Source organism: Anabrus simplex, chromosome 5 (genome assembly GCF_040414725.1).
Source record: "Anabrus simplex isolate iqAnaSimp1 chromosome 5, ASM4041472v1, whole genome shotgun sequence".
In the NCBI taxonomy this organism is placed as follows: Eukaryota; Metazoa; Arthropoda; class Insecta; order Orthoptera; family Tettigoniidae; genus Anabrus; species Anabrus simplex.
This window is the reverse complement of record NC_090269.1, coordinates 130760018-130780157: the sequence shown is the minus strand read 5'-3', so window position 1 is coordinate 130780157 and position 20140 is coordinate 130760018. Positions and strand designations below refer to the sequence as shown.

Below are 20140 nucleotides of genomic sequence, written 5' to 3'. Positions count from 1 at the left end.
TTTTATGTTCCAACCTGCTGTAACTCAGATTGTGGAAGCATTATTTTTTCAAGTGGTTGTTGCAGTTATATTTACATCAACAAGGGCAGGAGAGGGGAAGAAGTGGCAGGGATTAGGTAGTTGTACAAAAAGACCACACCAAAATTTTAAATTTTGAAGATATTTCCTATTATTATTATTATTATTATTATTATTATTATTATTATTATTATTATTATTATTATTATTATTATTATTATTATTATTATTATTATTATTATTATTATTATTCATGAATGGTCCCTAATTAAATTGAAAACAAGAAATAAAGTGGTTCAACCTATTTAGTACAAGGAAAATCAGAAATGTAAGGTTACATTTTTATTTGATTAAAAGCGGTACCGGTTTCAACCCCTATTCTAGGTCATCATCAGCCGATTAAATAAAAATATAAAACAATGCATAGGAAAACAATAAGTAAAGGATAAGTCTTTCACTAAAATCAGTTCAAAAAGAACTATAACACTATAGGGATTAGCACTGCGTGATGTAAGATCCTAAAATCCAGAAGAAGTTGAAGAGCAGTCATTTAAATGAAGCAAGGTGCAAGTTCTTGAAGAGCAGCATATCATACGTAACGTCCGGCACTGTGCTTCAAAATGTTTATGAGAATTGGTGAATAGTTCAGTGAACAAGCATGCAAATACTGCTAGGCGTGAAGTTATAATACAATTTAATAAATTTGAAGCCCTAAAATTATATAGAAGTCGAAGATAAATCACTTAAAAGAAGTAAGATGCAAGTTCTTGAAGAGCAGCAGAACATACGTGATGTCCGGTACTGTGCTTCTAAATGCTAATGAAAATTGGTGAATAGTTCAATGATCAAGCCTGTAAATGCTTCTAGTCGCGAAAATATATAATACAATTTGATCTAATTGAAGTATATATTAATGTTTATAGGATCTTGGCTGGCCATCTTCAGCCTTAATGTAATACATCTAATAACTAAACAAATGTAAAAACACACAATTGACATGAAAACTAATGTACAAATAATTAACATTAAAACCTGGGATGAACTAAGTGTAAAATCTGAAAAATAAAAATAAAAATAAAAATATTTATGAATTTGTTTGTGGAGGCTTTCATCTGTTCACTAAGGATCCTCTTCCTTTCTTTCAAATTTAAGAAATTTATTTTAAGTCCGTATTGAACCGAGAATAATGGATAAGTGAAATTAAAAATCCACCTTTTCAGTACTAATATTAAACTAAATAAGTTATAACATTTTCTTGGAACTAGTTTCGTCGCTGGTGAGCGTAATCTTCAGCCAAATATGAGAACAATCGTAAATATACATATCATCATTAAATCAATGCACATATAAACACTCTTAATATGGGACTTATGATGCCCCTAAAAGTATCTGGAGAATAAAACTTTGCCGGGCTGAGTGGCTCAGACGGTTAAGGCGCTGGCCTTCTAACCCCAACTTGGCAGGTTCAATCCTGGCTCAGTCCGGTGGTATTTGAAGGTGCTCAAATACGACAGCCCCGTGTCGGTAGACTTACTGGCATGTAAAAGAACTCCTGCGGGACTAAATTCCGGCACCTCGGCGTCTCCAAAGACCTTTAAAAGTAGTTAGTGGGACGTAAAGCAAATAACATTATTATTAGAATAAAACTTCAAATCACAATTTCACAATCTTGAAGTCATGATTAGAACGACACTTAACACAGTATAATTATTTTCACTCAAGTTAGAACTTTGAAAGTAATGAGTTTGACTTAGAACTATAAGATTTTCAAATAAATAAAAAGTCTTGTCATAAATGATATGTTATACAAAGGTCGAACCACATAATAGAGTTTCTCTGTAGATATGACAGTCACAATTAGAATGACAATTATTTTACTCAAGATGGAATCTTGAAAGTCCTGAGTTCTACTAAGAGTAGGAAGATTCTCAATTTAAATAAAAGGTCTTGTCATAATTTATCAGAAGCAGAAATGATGATACATGTATAAAGTTTCTTTATAAACATTAAAATTATTCTTGAAAAACAAACGACTGTTCATTCAGGTTAACTTCATGGACACCGCAATGAATTGCGAATTTATACCAGGCACAAATTAAGAATGTGTCAGTTTTAACCATATCTTCATGTGGCGTCCTGACAATGTCCAACAGCATTTCAGCATGTTTCTAACAAGCACTACGGGAACATTTCATTTTATTTACGTTGGTCGATGTGGAAACACCATCTAGCAGTTCTGCGTCAGCTGGTGGTTATTTACAGTGACATCCAGTGGCTTGCGTACTGCTAACACCACTCAGATAGATTTGGTGATTGATGATCTGACTACAGAATCAACATTTACCAGTTCCTGTTTTGCAATTGAAATTGTAATGATTAGCAGTGATGGAACTAACAATTCTATGAATATCAATACAGGAGTGAGTCTGGATGATGAGCATACTCCAGATGCTAAGAATTTAGAGCCTGCTTTATTTTTATTTTTCAGATTTTACACTTAGTTCATCCCAGATTTTAATGTTAATTGTTTTTTTGTACATGAGTTTTCATGTCAATTGTGTGTTTTTACATTTTTTTAGTTATTAGATGTATTACATCAAGGCTGAAGATGGCCAGCCAAAGCCAAAACTAGTCCCCAGATGACATAAATTTAATAATTATAATTGTGATTAGATTTTGTAACCTCCAAATAAGGAAGGTTACAAGTAATAGGAATAATAAAAATAATATTAATGTTTGCTACCGTTGTGCATTCACATAGTTGGGCACTAACATGAGACATGACAATATGTACGAAATTAAAACTATAAGCACATTAAGCACAGAAAATAACAGGATAACCAACATGATGGCTAAGAAAGGATAACAGGGAAGCGGCTGGGAACCATATCCAGGTGGTGGAAGGTATTGGCAATGCTGAAGAACCAAAGTCAAATGTAATCCTAAACTTTACTTAACAAATTTAAATGAAAATTAAAACGTAAATAAATAACAAAATACACCATTAAAATTTGAAAACAGAAATCCAGCAGTAATTACAATTTACCCCGAGGGTAACATTTAGTTATCTAATCTTATACCGGAACATCGCACACAACATTCCGCTGTTCGTGCCTATGCTTTTAAAACACATGAAACAGTCGGAAAGAAAGGAAGGTAACGTTACAGAATTATGAAGATGTACATATAAGAAAGAGAACAACGTTTAAAAATATAATCTTGGTGCAGAGCACCTTCAGTAGGTAGCCCCCTCAAAAACACTTCTGAGAAAGGGTGCCCGTTCTAAAGGTGAATACTCCAAAATGAAGCAGAATTAATGAGACGGCCCCAGAGTGAAATTTACATATTATGATTACATCCAAAGGCGTCGAATATCTAATTTACAAAGTCAACAAAAGGGAACTGTCTCTTTACAAATGTGACGCGGCTTACCGAAAAGGCTAAGTCATTCTAATAAAATTTGGAAGCTGAAGGAAGACACGGGTAAGCTCCGGCAAAAGAAATAAAACGGGATACTACATTTGAAGATAACCTGAAAAATGAAAAACAACGAAGTGCTTACCTGTTGGAGGGGCCAAGAAGACCCGTTACCTTGAAGGCAACCTTTCCCTTCACTGGTCAAACAGAAAAGACGCCTGGGAAGAGCAAGGCTCTAGTGAAACGCTTCTCTCCAGAAATTAGGAAACCTTACAACAGCCAATGTGCGTCCAAACTTTTTCCTTCACCTGCCAATCACATTTAAGTTTAGTTTCTCCAATTAGGGCCCAGAAATTAATGCTGACCAAGAACATTGAGAAGCATCGTGAAGTTACGAAATTGATGCAATATCCAGACATATCCATGCCGATCTGGCACGTGTACACTACAGTATGTTTCCAAAATATTACATCTTACTTTACATTTCCCGTGATGTCCGACTCGTTGGCTGAATTGTCAGCGTACTGGCCTTCGGTTCAGAGGGTCCCGGGTTCGATTCCCGGCCGGGTCGGGGATTTTAACCTTAATTGGTTAATTCCAGTGGCCCGGGGGCTGGGTGTTTGTACTGTTCCCAACATCCCTGCAACTCACACTCCACACATAACACTATCCTCCACCACAATAACACGCAGTTACTTACACATGGCAGATGCCGCCCACCCATATCGGAGGGTCTGCCTTACAAGGGCTGCACTCGGCTAGACATAACCACACGAAATTATTTATTTCTCATGATAAAGAAACAATCTTGAAGCCATACGAAAATCAAACAATTCCAAAATTCACATACCGAGGAGAGACAAACCAATGCATAAATGCCAAATTAACCCATAAAATATATACAATTCCTCGCCGTCTTCCGAGTCCAAGTAATTACTCCAGATTTGATGTAGGCGAATCCTCCTTCAACACACTGTATTATAAAGCTTGCTTAAAGTCCGTCAAATTGAGCAATATGGGAAAGTAAGTTGTGATTTCTTATTGTAAAGGATAATCGTCGCCATAAGACCTATCTGTGTCGGTGCGACGTAAAGCCCCTAGCAAAAAAAAAAAAAATTGTAAAGGATATAAACATTTGAAGAATGTGTTTGAGTAAATGTTACCAGCTATGTTTTTTTAATGAAAGGAATATTTCCATTGTGCTGCAAGCTTCTGTCATAATCATTATCATCAGCAATAGTAGTATTAGCATCATTCAGTGCACGTGTAGAAAACTCAGTGCCTTCAACAATTTCATCAATCCCTGCAAGTGGGGGACACACGAAGAATACATCCACGATATTCCCTGACTGTCGTAAGAGGCGACTAAAAGGGGTGACCCAGGGATGATTGAATTAGAACTATGAGATCACTTGTAATTAGTACCATCACGCAAGGAGCACCATGGGTCGCCTTAATTTGCAAGTAGTACCACTGTGTTAGGTACATAACAGGTTTGTGATTGGTAGAAACAGAGGGTGAATCAGTATGGGTTTTACAGTACCTGTGATTAGTAGCACTATATGCAGAAAAAATACCACAGGTTAACGTTGCCTGTGATTAGTACCATTGTGAGAAACAACACGGGTCTGGGCATTGCCTGTGATTAGTACGGTTGTATGAGCGACACCATGGGTCTGCATTGCCTGTGATTATTACCCACTATGCGAGGAACACCACGGGATAGTACTAGTCCCTGTGATAAGTACACCTATGTGAGGAACAGCATGGATTTGCGTTGGCTTTGAGTAGTGCTGTCATGTGAGAAACACCGTAGGTCTGCGTTATCTGTGAGTAATACCACAATGTGTGGAACACCATAAGTCTATGTTACTCATGGTTAGTACCACTACGTGAGAAATACTATGGTTCTTACTTTCCTAGCGATATGTACCATTATGAGGGCCTGTCGACCTGGACTTTAAATCCCTTTAGACAACAAGCATCATTGACTCAGGATTGTGCTATAGAAGCAGCCCCTTGGTCAATATATACTATTGTTTTAGGTTGATAATCATTGTTCATCCTTTCTTTTTTAAATTCTAGTCAGTGGATTAATTTTAAAATTAATTTTAACTTTCAATATTGCGAGTCGGATCCGCTGATTATTTTAAATTCATGTTCATCACGTTTTGAATTCTGGTCAGTGGATGAGTTTTGGACTTCTAAATTGTCATTACATTTAGTCTCATTTTGTACCATTAGGGGCCGATGACCTAGATGTTAGGCCCCTTTAAACAATAAGCATTATCATCATCAATTTCATCCTGAATGCTGAAGAGATTAACCCAACAGAGATCATATGGACACTGGAGGTTTTCACTGGAAAGATGTCATTCAATTTGTAGGAAAGAAGCTCTGTGGCTCTCAGGAGGATATTACCTGATAGCAGAATTAAAAGAACTTCTTGATGGATGGATAAATAGAAGGCATTATAATTAAATTATCAGCTGTTGACTAGTCCCATGTTGTTTTAGAGACGGTTTGTTGAACAATTTGAAGAGCCTCAGTGATTGTGTGGTATGCTTTATGAATCTCTGAATAAGGTAATACAATGGGCTAAATAGAAATGGTTGAGAATTTTTTATGGAAATCAGTAAAACATTTGTAATCATTACTGGAACAGTGTTTTTGTGAGACTTTCATCTGTAGGATATCTTTTGGAAGAATTCATGTTACTCTCAGCTTTCATAACATTTTAAGACGCACTGAAATTGGGCACTTGAACAAAAAATTACTTCTTGATATTACCATATGTGGCTTTCACTAGTTAATGGTAGGATAAAGTAAGGTAACTCAGTGATACTAAGGTTTTTCTGATACCGTTTACAGAAATTTGTGTCACTGGGGTGATCACACTTCAGTTTAAAGAGGGGTAGTGTTGGAGCACATTGGAGTTAAAATTTTGAAGAATGTCCAGTCGTTAATACCAAGAATTTATTTACAAAATGTTCAGTTGAAATTAGAAAAGTCCCTGATAGGTTTCAAGTAACTCAGTGACAGCAAAATGTTCACAAAGAACTGCTTTTCATGATAGAAACTTGTTTGTAATATAAAATAGGTTTACACATCCATTTTAAGTATCCTTCAGTTTCCTATGTTGCAGTTATGATTTACTACAATTTAGGGCCTAAATATTTTAAAAGAAAAAAGGACAATACAAGTGTCAGTTTTATTACTGTCGTCAGAAATCTCGTACTCATCCTACATGAAATACACTTTGTCTACCACTTTCTGACACTTTTTCATAGTACCAAACATGACAAAACTGGCAATCAATCCAACTGGCCCCATTCTTCTTCCTGATGTCATCTACATAAAAGCCTCCACATGCCCCACAGTTGTGGTTAACATTTTTTGAGACGAGGATTTCGGCTTGGGGCCAGTTGTGGATTTCATTCCTGACGTTGTGGCCTGTTCTGGTTAGGTTAGCCTCGTTAGCTGTAAGTCCAAAACTCGAAGATTGCATTGTTGTAATATAATTTACTAATTTTATTTCTATGTAGTTCAGACAGCATGACAAAGCGCTTTCCAATTTTAGCAATGGTGGCACACTGAGAATCAGTTAAGAATTTAACACAATAATCCTTGAGCGTGCACCATGGGATTCCAAATTGTTCACTAGTTTTGTAAACGGTCCAGCCTTCGTCCATAACCAAACACAATGCTTCTTTCATGATTTCAGACGTGTAGAAGCGAGTCGCTTTACTCTTCTGGGGTGCCATCACTACATGTAAAACCTAAGACAATCAATCATATTGCTTAGCTCATTGATCTCCAACTTGTAGCACGGTTTGTTTGTAATTTTTAAATGTAAATTATTGGTATCTTACCTGTAACTCTTGTTAAAATCAAACATTCACGTTAAAAGTGCTCTTAATAATGTATTAAAATGCACAAAACTGCTTTCAGTACAAAGAAAAGGTGGGTGTTGACACTTTGAAATTTCACAAAGGACTTTGTAAAATCTCACACAGGCATCCACAGAGGGTGCTAGCTACCTTGTAGGAGTCCTGTATTCTTCTATCTTCTGGTGGTGGAGTTTGGAGATGTTCAGGTTTCAAGTTACGCCATGAAAAAAAAAAAAATACAAACTATCACGGCATTACTTGATATCACGGAGTTAACTTATCTCACCCATTATATGACAAATCTTCTGACACAGTGGATTGGGAGATTTATCAAGTTCTAAGAGTTGTTTGGTCTGTTCTAAGGTGGCCCAGCATGCCAAGCGATGTTCACTGAAATTAAAGTTATAAAGATTTTTTAATATATTAATTTTACTTCTATGCATTGCAGTGCTGTGGTACGTGTTGATCAAGCATTGCAAATATCAGATCATGGTGTGAAATATTTTAAGGCAGTACTTTTTCTATACACATCACTTGAAGTTTTAAGGAATTTCATGAAAAGATCAGTGAAACAACAACCTGCCATGTTATGTACATTTAGTTCCATTTTTTGGAGAATTTCACATTGTATTTGGAGTTAAGGAGTTCTTAAGACAGGCCAAGAGAAGTTCATTGTTACGAACCAGTTTCAAAATACATGTTAATGATAGAAAAAATAAAAGAAGAAAGCTCATTGATATATCATTCTAAAGTTTAACTTGTTTTGAAACTAAAATAATCTTCATCCCTTCAATACTGGTTTGAAGATAGTTGATATCCTCTTACAGGAAATGCATGATGCCAGAAATGTGTCCAAAAACATGGCTGAGTGAGCCAAAGAACAACAGTGAAGATAACAGCAAACGTATGTCCAGTAAGAGCTGTGCCAGGCAGGTCTCAGAACAGTAGTTGCCACTGCCGCTGTTGTGGCAACGAAATTGAATTGCTTGCTCATGTCCTTGGGGCCTTTCTGTTTTGTGGTACCCTGAAACAGCTGTACATTCAATTGATAGCTGAAGCTCTTAGGGAAAGAACTGCCAGTTTCACTAGGAGGTACACAGTGTTTTTGATAATGGATTTTGCAGAAGAATCAATATCATAGCAGTAGAACCTGATTCCCCATCTGCCACCATTGTAGATCCAACTATCAGATGGGAAAATAATCAGGAACAGCCAATAGAAATCCACAACAAAATATAAAAGATTTATGAACCAACTATTTCTTATTACCTAGAGAAATATAGTTTATCAGACATCAAGGTTATAGAACTTATGATCAAAGTGCAGGGAAATATTCTTTGTTTGCTCATGAAATTCTGTAGGGAGTACAAATTAGACAATTCGTTCATCAAGTGAGTAGTCTTGTGAACTCTCATTGGAATTCTGAAAAAAACATCTGTATGGCACTTATTAGGAAAGAGTGTAATTTGTGTCCCATGGATAATTTTATGTTTAGAAAACTATTATTTTGTCATTTTTTATTTATTTAAATGTATTTCATTTCTGTATCTTATTTTCTTTTGTATGTATTCTATACTTTCTCCAGCTGGAGGAAGCAGAATTCAGAAATTCTTTTTTTATTATTAGGATTATTAAATCGAACTCAGTTGGAAGTAGATAAGTTTCTTTTTGCTTGTTACTGACAATGGTAAGAACTTGGTTTATTTATTGTTTGTCATGGAACTTTGTTTCATCATATCTGTCGAAAGTTGATTTTCTGTAGACAAAAATGTTCTAATATTGAAAATCTAACTGGGCAATGTTTCGTAGTCCATATTATGGAATATGATTCTGAAAAGTATATGAATGGACCAGTAGAGGTGTGAATCACCAGAATATCCTTACTTTTATTAGTGATTACGGGAGGAAGTTTCATGCTTGTCTGAATAAGAGGAAAGAGATAATTGCTGAAGAAGACAACAAAGGGAAGGAAATTCTGAACAAGAACAGAGAGGTCTTGGGGAAAAAAAGAAAAAATAAACCAGAAATGAAACTCCTGGAAAGAATGAAAAGTATCTTTTAATTTAAACTAATGTGAAGCATGTTTGTTGGTTGTTTTTAAGGTAGCTCTTAAATAAGACAAGATATATTCTGGGCAACAAGTTTTACTTGGTTTGGTTGTGATTTAAAAATATTGGGTTAATAACTTGTAATTTGTTAAATATAAAAATAAATGAGAAAGAATGAAGTCTGAAAGTGAAGAGGGAAATAGGCCAGCTATTTATTTATTTATTTATTCACAAAGCACAAGATACAGCTACACTGAGCAAATTTCACTTGCACTGCCAACAGACTATTTAACCAATGTAAACTTTCATAATAAAATATAACAAACAGAACAAAATATAACAAGATCAGGTACACAGCCTACTAATAACAACTGTTCAAATCGAAAACCATAAGAATGTCCATATTCATAGCCAAGTCGTCGTGGGTCAAGATGGCGGTATAATCCTTTCACATCAACTTATCTTTAAGAGGCTATTTACACACCTCTCGAATACACTTTTATTTGATGCTATATCGAGTTCTTGTCTCCTGTTAATATTGTTAAAGAGTGTCGGGAGGCGGATTAGGAAAGATCGTTGAAGTATTGAGTGCTGAGTGTGGGGAATGTGGAGAAGGTCTTTGGTTCTGGTGGAGCGGGAAGGAACGCGGAGAGAGAAGAGTGAGACAAGATGTTCCGAGCGGTAATGCCCATTTAAGATCCCGTGGAGGAAACTCAGGTCAGCTACCTGTCGCCTGATGTGCAGCGGTGACATATTAATTGCCATTAATACCTGCTGCGTAGACAGATTTCTGAGCTTGGGGTTTCTGTTCCTTACAATTGCAGCAAAGAAGGACACTGCTCTGTCTAACTGCTTAGTATTGGAGGGGGAGGCTGTTGTCCAAATAGGAGAGCAGTAGTTTAAGAGAGGTTGAATGATCGTGAGGAAGAAGTGACGAAGAGCAATGGGGTCAGAAATTTCTGTGAAGCGATAGAGAATGCCTAGTAATTTCATGGCCTTGGTTGTATATGTTTCTATGTGGGTCTTAAATTGTAATTTTGTATCAAATATTACACCTAGGTCACGCTGTTGCGTAACTATGGTGATGGGCTTGTCGAGTAGGTAATATGATTTTATGTAATAGGTAATATGATGTCGGTAGAGGAGATTTACGTAGTGTTATGGTCATGTGGCCGCATTTTTGTGGATTGGGGAAAAGTTTCCAAGTACGGCACCAGTTCGAGAGGGCATTAAGTGAGGACTGTAGCAGAGCTGCATCTCCTGGATTCCTGATCTCCCTAAATATCTTGCAGTCGTCAGCAAAGAGTAGGGTATTGGCTGTTTCGTTGAGTTCGGACGGCAGATCGTCCATAAACAAAGAAAACAGCAAGGGGCCAAGAGTACTGCCTTGTGGGACACCGGACGTGACTGGTAACCATGAGGATGAAGTGCCTGATATTACCACTCTCTGCCAACGGTTATGTAGGAAGCCGGAAAGAAGGGTCAGAAGACTACCATGTATATTAAATCGTTCGGAGAGTTTATGGAGCAACAGAGTATGGTCTACAGAATCGAAAGCTTTCGAAATGTCTACGTAGCAGATATCCAGCTGCGATTTAGCTGCAATGGCGTGTGATGCAAAGCTATGCAGAGTGGCTAGGTTTGTTAGACAAGAGCCACCTGGTAGAAAACCATGCTGCTTGGTTGAGATATACGGCAACGTGAATGCGAGGAGACGCTGGTGTATAATTTTTTCAAAGATAAAGGATAGTGTGGGGAGAATAGAAATTGGTCGGTAAGATGAAACATTAAATTTGTTGCCTGATTTGAGAAGTGGAACAATATTTGCCTGTTTCCAGGTATTAGGAAAATAGCCCGCGGCAAAACATCTGTTAAATAATTTAGATAGAGGGACGCAAAGAGTACTGGCAGTATTTTTTAGGAAAAGAGGACCTATAGTGTCGGCACCAGTAGCTTTGTTGGTACGAAGAGTTTGAAGAAGGTCATGAACTTCACTTGGTGTGGTAGTTATGCTTGATAGGGTTCTGTTTGAGGCTGTACCAATGGGTGGGAGCGGTTGGTTTTGTAAGGGAGGGGAGAAGTTGGAGAAGAAATACCTGTTGAACAGTTCATTGCGATCGGCGCCGTCTGCTGTTGCATCGTTGTGGTTCACGCTGACAGGAATCCGCTCCGTCCTTCTTCGTGTGTTGATGAGACTCCAGTAGCGCTTGGGATTGCTGCGGACGTTTTCAGTGACAGTGTCTACGTGTGTTTTGTAGTCTCTTCTGACCATAAACCTCGCGTGGCGGCGGATTTTAACGAAAGTATTGTGAGTGTGTGGGTTAGGGAAGTCTTTCCACAGGCGCCAAGCTCTCTTTTTATTAAACAGTATCAGTCTGGTCTCATGTGATATCCAGTGTTGATGTTTGCTGGTAGTAGCCCGTTGTGCAGGTACGAAGTCTTTAATTGCAGCTTGCAGCCAGTCGTACAGCAGGTCAAGAGCCGATTCGATGTCAGCTATTTCGAGCAGACTCCAGGGAAGGCATTCCAGGGCACGACACATTGCAGGCCAGTCGGCACGTCGCCAGATGTAGGTAGGGCGGTAGGATGTCCTGCTGTGAGGCTTTGAGGAGGGGTGGGGAAGAAGGAATGTAGCATCGAGAGACTGGTGGTCGCACAGGAAAAGGTTTCTGCCTGGGGTTATTGTTTTAAGTTCTAATGAGGATTGTATGAAGTCCAGGGTGTTGGGTCCACGGGTTGGGTACATGTTAAACTGTTTCAGTCCGAGGCCATTAATAAAACTGTCTATAAAGTATGTGTCACAGTTGTTAGCTGACAGTCCGGTAGTTGGAGAAGACCACTTTATAGACAGGTTAAAGTCGCCCATTAAAATTACTTCACCATGAGGGAGAGCTGCAATGACTGAGTCCAGGCACTGTTCAAGGTCACAGAATGGGCTGTTTGGTGGTCTGTAGTAACATCCCACAAGTACAGGGCGTCGAGGAAAGAGTAGCTCCACCCACACTAACTCACAGTTCCGTTCGAGATCTGTCCTTCGTTTACATGGTAAAGCACTGTTCACTGCTAGCATCACTCCACCACCTAGAGTAGCACGATCACGGCGGAATATGCTGTAATTAGCACTGAGTGGTAGTTCACTGTCACTAGCCCATGAGAGCCATGTTTCAGTAAGTCCGATCACGTCAACTTCTCTTAAGTCTGGCAGGGATAGTTCACAATCAGACAGCTTATTGTTTAGGCTTTGCATATTCTGACAATAGATATTTATGTCTGTTTTCATTTCACAAGTGGTGGGACCGGGGTTTAAGTGAACATCTCCAGCCAGTAGTAGGAGGCAAAGCAAGCCCCTAATCGCTGAGCGACCAGGCCTAGGCTTGTTCGGCTCAGAGCTAGTAGGGAGGCGCCTATAAGTCTGGAAAATGGCGCATCCAGTCAGAGAGAACGCCGGAATGTAGTAGTTTCTCTCTGCTAGTAGCCATGCAAAATGAGAACTCACTTTTTCACTTGCACACACCGATTCCTTAACTCGAATAGACCCGTGCAGAGAACCGTAAAGCGCAACAACTCTGATTATTACCACACAAACAACACAAACTGCAGCAGCACTAAGCTTACGCGTGTCTACTTTAGCCGCCATCTTGTATCGCTATGGGAATGGTAGAGCCTTAGTTTGCTTTCCTTACAAATCAGGAAAAAAAAAAAAACCTCAACTCCAGAGCAAAGAGGTTAACATTTTATATTCTGTAAGTGTCATTGGTTGTTCATGTAAAGTCAGGGATTTTATGTTACATTATGAATGAGCTTCTTATTCTGTCTTAATAAAACATAGTTTACAATGTTGATGTGCACACATACCAGGAAATACCTCCTTTTTTCCTGGGAATTTTTCAGTATTGACAATCACAGAAAGCCTTGTTTTTGCAAACATTTAATTTGTGTCAGTATGATATGAGCCGATCCAGATTCTTTCCTCAGTGTAGCTCTTCCAGAGTTCTTTGGTTTATCCATTATAACATAATAATCATAAACAGTTGCTGGGTAAATTCTTAATACACTTTCAGCCTTTGTCATGCCCTCCTGCTATGAGGTTCCACCTGGTGAGTCGACAGGGAAAGATGCTGAAGTATCTGGTTCGCGGAGATTCAGAAGGCTGTGTTCTCGTATGGAGCATCCCAGATGTGACAAATAGTCACCTAGCCCAGATCAAGCAGGAGGAGTTTTCCAAACCACCTGGTAAGTCATTTCTCAGAGTATTTGAACATCAGTATGCTGCACAATATTGATTTCTCTAAAAAGCAGTCGCTCAGGTGACAGATTCTCTGTCTGTGGTTTTCCTAGCCTTTTCTTAAATGATTGCAAAGAAATTGGAAATTTATTGAACATCTCCCTTGGTAAGTTATTCCAGTCTCTAACTCCCCTTCCTATAAACAAATATTTGCCCCAATTTGTCCTCTTGAATTCCAACTTTATCTTCATATTGTAATCTTTCCTACTTTTGAAGACACCCCTCAAACTTATTCATCTACTGATGGCATTCCACGCCATCTCTTCACTGACAGCTCGGAACATACCCCTTAAAGTCTTATTATTTGACTTTAAATACATTTCAATACGGACCATAATATGAGATTTGTAACATGTAACATACCGCTTAGTCGAGCAGCTCTTCTCCTTTCTCCCAAATCTTCCCAGCACAAACTTTGCAACATTTTTGTAACATTACCCTTTTGTGGGAAATCACCCAGTACAAATAAAGCTGCTATTCTTTAGAATTTTTCCAGTTATCGAATCAAGTAATCCTGGGAGGGTCCCATACACTGAAACCATACTCTATTTGGGGTCTTACCAGAGACTTATCTGCCCTCTCCTTTACATCCTTACTACAACCCCTAAATACCATCATAACCACGTGCAGAGATCTGTACCCTTTATTTACAATCTCATTTATGTGATTACCCCCAATGAAAATCTTTCCTTTCAGTTCTTCCTCAAATGATGCTTGCCATTTTAGTGATACTTGTATCTCACAGCAAGGCTTCGACTGAGTGAATATTCAATATTGTTCAAAAGGATCACGCTGACTTTCGATTAAATATGAGTACAAGGACTCTTAGTGCTCTCCTGGTGGCAAAAGAAAAGTTATGCTCTGAGATCTGCTGTCAAAAGCAGTTTTCCGAGAAGGATATCTGTGAGGCAAAAGAAGCAACTGTGAAGATGCAGTAAGAAAAAACTCGGTTATGTTTGGGTGTGTAATTCTTATGTTTTTTAACTTGTAGGAATAGAAAAAACATGATGATATTGTTTGAAATCGCATATTATAATTTGCCCAAGATGTCGTGTTCCCTCTCATCACTTATCACTTATCACTTTCTCTTTGCAGCATAGTAGCACTGTTAGACTCTCTTTAGTTAGTTTACCTCCATGACCTTTCTCTCCCTTGAACGCATACTTTTTATTAGGAAGAAGCTGGAAAAAATAGATGTACTTCATCTCCATTAGAAACATCATCAGGGCTATAGTCCTGTACGTAAGATTTCCAGCAGTTTTGTGTCTCTCAAAGTCTGAACAGTATTGATATTGACACTAGCAGCCTCCCCACGTACGGATTTGTATAAAAGTTTATTACTTTTTCTAAAACCTTCAAGCCATCCATTATATGCCTTGATATTATGTACCAGTAATCACATTTTGGCAGCTAAATGTGATGCCTTAGTCCGAATCACTGTTCCATGAATAGGAATATTCACAGCCTGAGCTTGTTTGAACCATTTCACCAGAACATTATCTAAATCTGGAAAAGGACTTTTAGGAACTCATTTCATTTGGCTGCTTCCTCCTGCCAGACAAACATCCTCAGTCTTCGTTTGGTTGCTTACAATTGTGTTTGAAGTCATCTTAGGATTGTCCAACATCTAGGTGATTTGCATAAGTTTCATGTGCCAATTAGCATCCACTTTCTCAATAAACTTCAATTTTTTTTGTCATTTGTAAACTGTAAACTGTCTAGCTTTCTTCTTCTCCATAACAGAATGTGCTGCAAACACTATGCATAAGTACAGTAGGCCTAATTTACTTACTTTGTCACACAATTTATTTATTTACGAGCAGGTCAGTACCTTCCCCATGTTATAATCTAGCATATTGTGCCGTGGAGAGGGGATGGGGAAGTAGGGGCGTGGCGATGTGAGTGTTGTGGAACCTTCCTGCATCTATTACATATGGGAGAGAAGGCTATTAAACTTCTTCATGTAATAATGTATTTATGGATAAATGCAAGTTAATTATTTTGGGTTGAATAAAGTGCAGAATTGAATTGGAGAGTATCTATTAGGCATTATTTTTACAATAGACCATCCTCAAAAAGCCATTAAATGCTCATTTAAACAGCAAGTGTTGACCAGATGTTATGTAAGTAGAGCGAAGAGCAGGGAATTCCTTAAATGTGTATGGCCATTTAGGTTGGTTTCAGTAGCTTTTTTGTTTTTGTGACTTAAATTTTGATTGCATCCTGAATATTCAAAGATTTACTTTTATTTTCGATGTGTACAATTTTTAGGTCTGTGTAAATGTTTGTGGAATGGTGCGAACTGTTGTGTATGTGCTCTTCCAAGGCTGAATGCCGATTATATCTTATAGCATTTTTGTGTTCTTTGTATCTTGTGTGGAAATTAAGTTTTGTTTGTCCTATGTATGTGGCATTGCAGTTAGGTTCTTGGCACTTAAGTTCATAGACTCTTGACTTAGAGAAAGGGTCTTTTTTGTTAAGTTTGAACTTGCTCATGTGTCTCTGCAGTGTGTTGTTAATTCTAAAGGCTACTTTTAGACCTTGTTTTTTTGAAAATATTAGCTGCTTTGTATATGTTCTTGTTAACGTATTTGAGAACCACGTATTTTTCCCTGTCGTGTGGTGGTTTCCTGGGCATTCTACGATGTGTTTAATGATTGGTGTCTCTTCATTGAAATCCGTTGCGCTCATTGGTATGGAAATAGCTCTGTGGATCATTGTATTCAGTCCTGGTATTTTGTGTGTGTGTGAGTAGTTCAACTCATTGTCAGTAGTGTGTGACGTCGAGTGGGCTTTCTGTATACTTTGTAAGACAGGTTGTCATTATTCCTACTGATTGTGATGTCCAAATAGTTTTTCTTGTTAGCTTCTAGTTCCATTGTGAACTTGATGGACTTACGTACAGAATTTAGTGTGTTTAATAACTGGTGAATGTTAGTGAAGTCATTATCATATATGCATATTACATCATCTATGTATCTGTTCCAGTGTAAGATTCCTTTTGAATGTTGGCCGGTTAAGTAGTAGTTTTCCAAGTTATCAAGAAAGATGTTAGCTATTGTACCTGACGATTTTGAGCTCATGGCTAACACTTGTTTTTGACAATAGATTTTTTCATTGAATATAAAGCAATTTTGGTTTAAATTTGTGCTAAGAAGGCTAATAATTTCTTTGGTTTCTTGTAGTGAAGTATTTTCTTTAAGAAGGTTTTCTATAATTTTAATGGATTCATCTATTAGTATATTGGTGTACATGTTGGTGATGTCAAAGGATATCATACTTGTGCTCTCTGTTATTTTAAGTTTATTTAATTAGTTCTAGGCTGTTCGTACTTGATCTGTCTTCTTTAAGTGAGATTTTTCTCTTTTAGAATTTGGTTGAGTTATTTGCTTAAATTATTACTTGGTTCATCTTTAAAATTTATTATTGGTCTAATGGGACATGAGTTTTTGTGTATTTTAGGGAGGGCTCTTATTGTGGGGAGTTCGGGATTTTTGATGATAAGGCTTTATTTTTCTTGTTCTGTGAGAATAAAGTCTGTTTCCTTGATAGCTTGTTTTATTTCGTTTTGAAATGTATTTGTTGGGCCGCGTTGTAGTTCTTTAATTCCATTATTGTTGATGAATTCTATTGTTTTTTCTATGTATTTCTTCATTATGACTGTTGTTCCCTTCATCTGCTTTTGTGGCGATTAGGTTGTCATTTTTTATTTTGTTCTTAACTGTTTTTAATGCTGAGTATTGAGTGGCACAATTTGGTTGTTTGGTGGAAATTTCATGTGTGATTATTTTTAGGGCTTTGTTGGTGGCTGTTTCTTCTATTATTATCCCCTTTGTGGAGAGAGGATTTTATCGCAAGCAATTTCTGTGTCAGTAATTAGCTGTTTTATATTGTTTACATTATGACATTCCTGGCAATTTAATTTGAGTCCCTTCTCTAGCAGATTTATTTAATTCTTTGAAAAGTTAGTGCTGATCTGTTAACTAGTCTAGGGTGAAAATTAGCAAGTTTTGTGTGGTTATTGTTTTCTAGTTGTTTTTTTTTCTGTTTCATTATTAGGTTACGTATTTTACGTATTTTATTGTTTCCTGATCGCTTCTTTTTTAATGTGATCTTGTAAAAAGTTAGAGTTGGATGTCCATTGAGTCTGATGCCAGAAGTTGCTTAGGCTTAAATGGATGCGTAGAATTTGTTTGTTGATTTCCTGTCTCTTTATGTTTACAAATTTCATTTTGTTTCTGATCCATAATAAATGTGATTGGGATGTTGATATTTTAGCCGAAATTGTTGTAGTTTTAGTTTTTATAGGTATGTACTTAGGGACAAGCTTCAATTCTAAACATTTCTTATTAAATGTAATATTTGTCTGTTAATGATTTTGATATAAATGATATAAATGCACTATCCAGGTTTCTTTAGCATGTATTTAATAGGATATGGACTGGGACTTTGGAATAATGGCATAATAACCAGCGAAACTTGCTAGAGAGGGATGTCTTAACCAGTTTCAATAGTACTCAATTGTAGTCTGACGATAAAGCATAAATTATGGAGGAATCTGCATTAGAATTGTTCGAGTGGTACTATACATTCAGAATTTCTACAAATATTGGAAACTGTATTTAAATAAGGAACTGAAATGAACAGACAAGTGACAAACTAAGTCATACAGAAGGAAAGGACAGTATCCCATTGGTTGTCGAGATAGACCTGTTAGAATATAAATGTTGAAAAACCTACTCCAGGACGTTCCTTTTACTACAGAACTTGTGTACCTTTAGCATGACGGAGCCAGTTCTCATTATTGCCACCAGATGAGGGAGCATCTCAGAACCACATTCCCTGATTTGTGTATTGTTTATGGCAGTACAGTTTTCTGGCATCCTAGATGTTCAGACCTCAACTCCTTAGATTTTTGTTTGTGGGTTTGGTGAAGGGTGTGGTCTACAGAAGGAAAGTTAATACATGAGATGAACTGGTCTCTCACATATTGAATGTTTTTGCCGGCATACAGGAACATCACAATCTTCGATGAGCAACACGTTATCTTATTCAACAAATTGGAAAATGCATTAGATATTTAGAACGTCTCATAGAAATCATTCATTGCAAGTTATAAAATTCATTGTTTTTTAAATCCGTATTGAAAGTAACTTCTTTAAAATGTATAGAATTTTAGTGTGTGTTATTTTCCACTTATCTTATCTTATCATACGATTGATTTTATTGAATAGATGGGAAATAACACGCAATAAAAAAATTATACATTTAAAAGAAATCATTGTCGCCATAGTACAGAATTGCCTGATGTGAAATGAAAAGATTGTGCATTTGAGAATGCCTTGTGATCTTCGTGTTACTTTCACAAGAACACAAAGTAGCCAGGTTTTTCCACATTTACATCCAGATGTGTTAATATGAATGTCCTTGTTCACATTGACCAGAGTTATCTTCTGCCAGAATATTTGCCCTTTCCTCCTCGGACATCCTGTGTAAAAAGATAGGGGCATGAATAAAAAGACATTATAGAATAACACAATGACAGTTCAATGTGGAAAGAGAAAGCAAGGTAGGAAAGGAGACAAGGACAACATACATATGAGTCATAAAGGATACGAACAATCTGCACATCTTCATCCACTACAGTCTTCAAATAGGTAGGCACTTTCCTGATCTATATGACTTGATTTGTCATTAGTTTGTTCCTTTCCATGAATCATTCTAAATCCATTTTTGTGATTTGTTGGACAGGGTGTAAAAAATAAATTTAACTGCCTTAATAAGAAATCATGAATAGACTATTTAAAAAATACATTTTCTCCTTTGTTTTATAAATTTGTTGTGTTTTAATTTTTTCCTTTTAGGTATACCTCCCATGGTGTCGACTAGTTTAACGAAAGCCTGGGCTGAAATGTCACCACCTCCTGTTGGGGTATTAGATCAACTGGTAAGCATTACACAGTGATTTTGATTAACTTATTCTCCTAGATCCAAATAAAATTGTTTCTTCAATTAAATATGCACACTTTATCAAAGGTTCGGGATTCAGTTGTAGACTCAAGGGCAAACTTATTCTTATGTTGACTGAATTAAAGGAATTTATTTAAATATAGATGGTTCATTGTTGTGGGTTACTGTAGTAACGTACTAGTTCGTGAACCATGGGCAACGGCTGAGTGGCCTAGTAAGTGGTCCTGAGAGTCGGGATACCAGTTGCTATGGAATGGGAGTAGGCATCTCGGACATATTCTGAGTCATGGCCCTCTTTGTGCTCAGGCGGCTAGGACTATACAATTCACCGGTGGTCCATAACCCATTAGAGGAGAGATCCTCACTTGGACTATGTGTAAGTAGGGTAGCATCCTGCTTCATGAATTTACCGAGCTCAGAACATTTTTCTTTTTTTTTTTTTGCTATTTGTTTTACGTCGCACCGACACAGATAGGTCTTATGGTGACGATAGGACAGGGAAGGCCTAGGAA

General features: G+C 37.3%; 1 protein-coding gene across 3 annotated transcripts in view; it reads left to right on the top strand.

Annotated features, from left to right (window-relative positions):
* Rbcn-3B (WD repeat-containing protein Rbcn-3B) overlaps positions 1–20140 on the top strand; it is a 438089-nt gene that overhangs the window by 138819 nt on the left and 279130 nt on the right. For all 3 annotated transcript variants that reach the window (XM_067147119.2, XM_067147118.2, XM_067147117.2), the window contains exons 10-11: positions 13435–13606; positions 19523–19605. In XM_067147119.2, coding sequence (XP_067003220.2) covers positions 13435–13606; positions 19523–19605 — 255 coding nt within the window. The remainder of the gene's footprint in view (positions 1–13434; positions 13607–19522; positions 19606–20140) is intronic.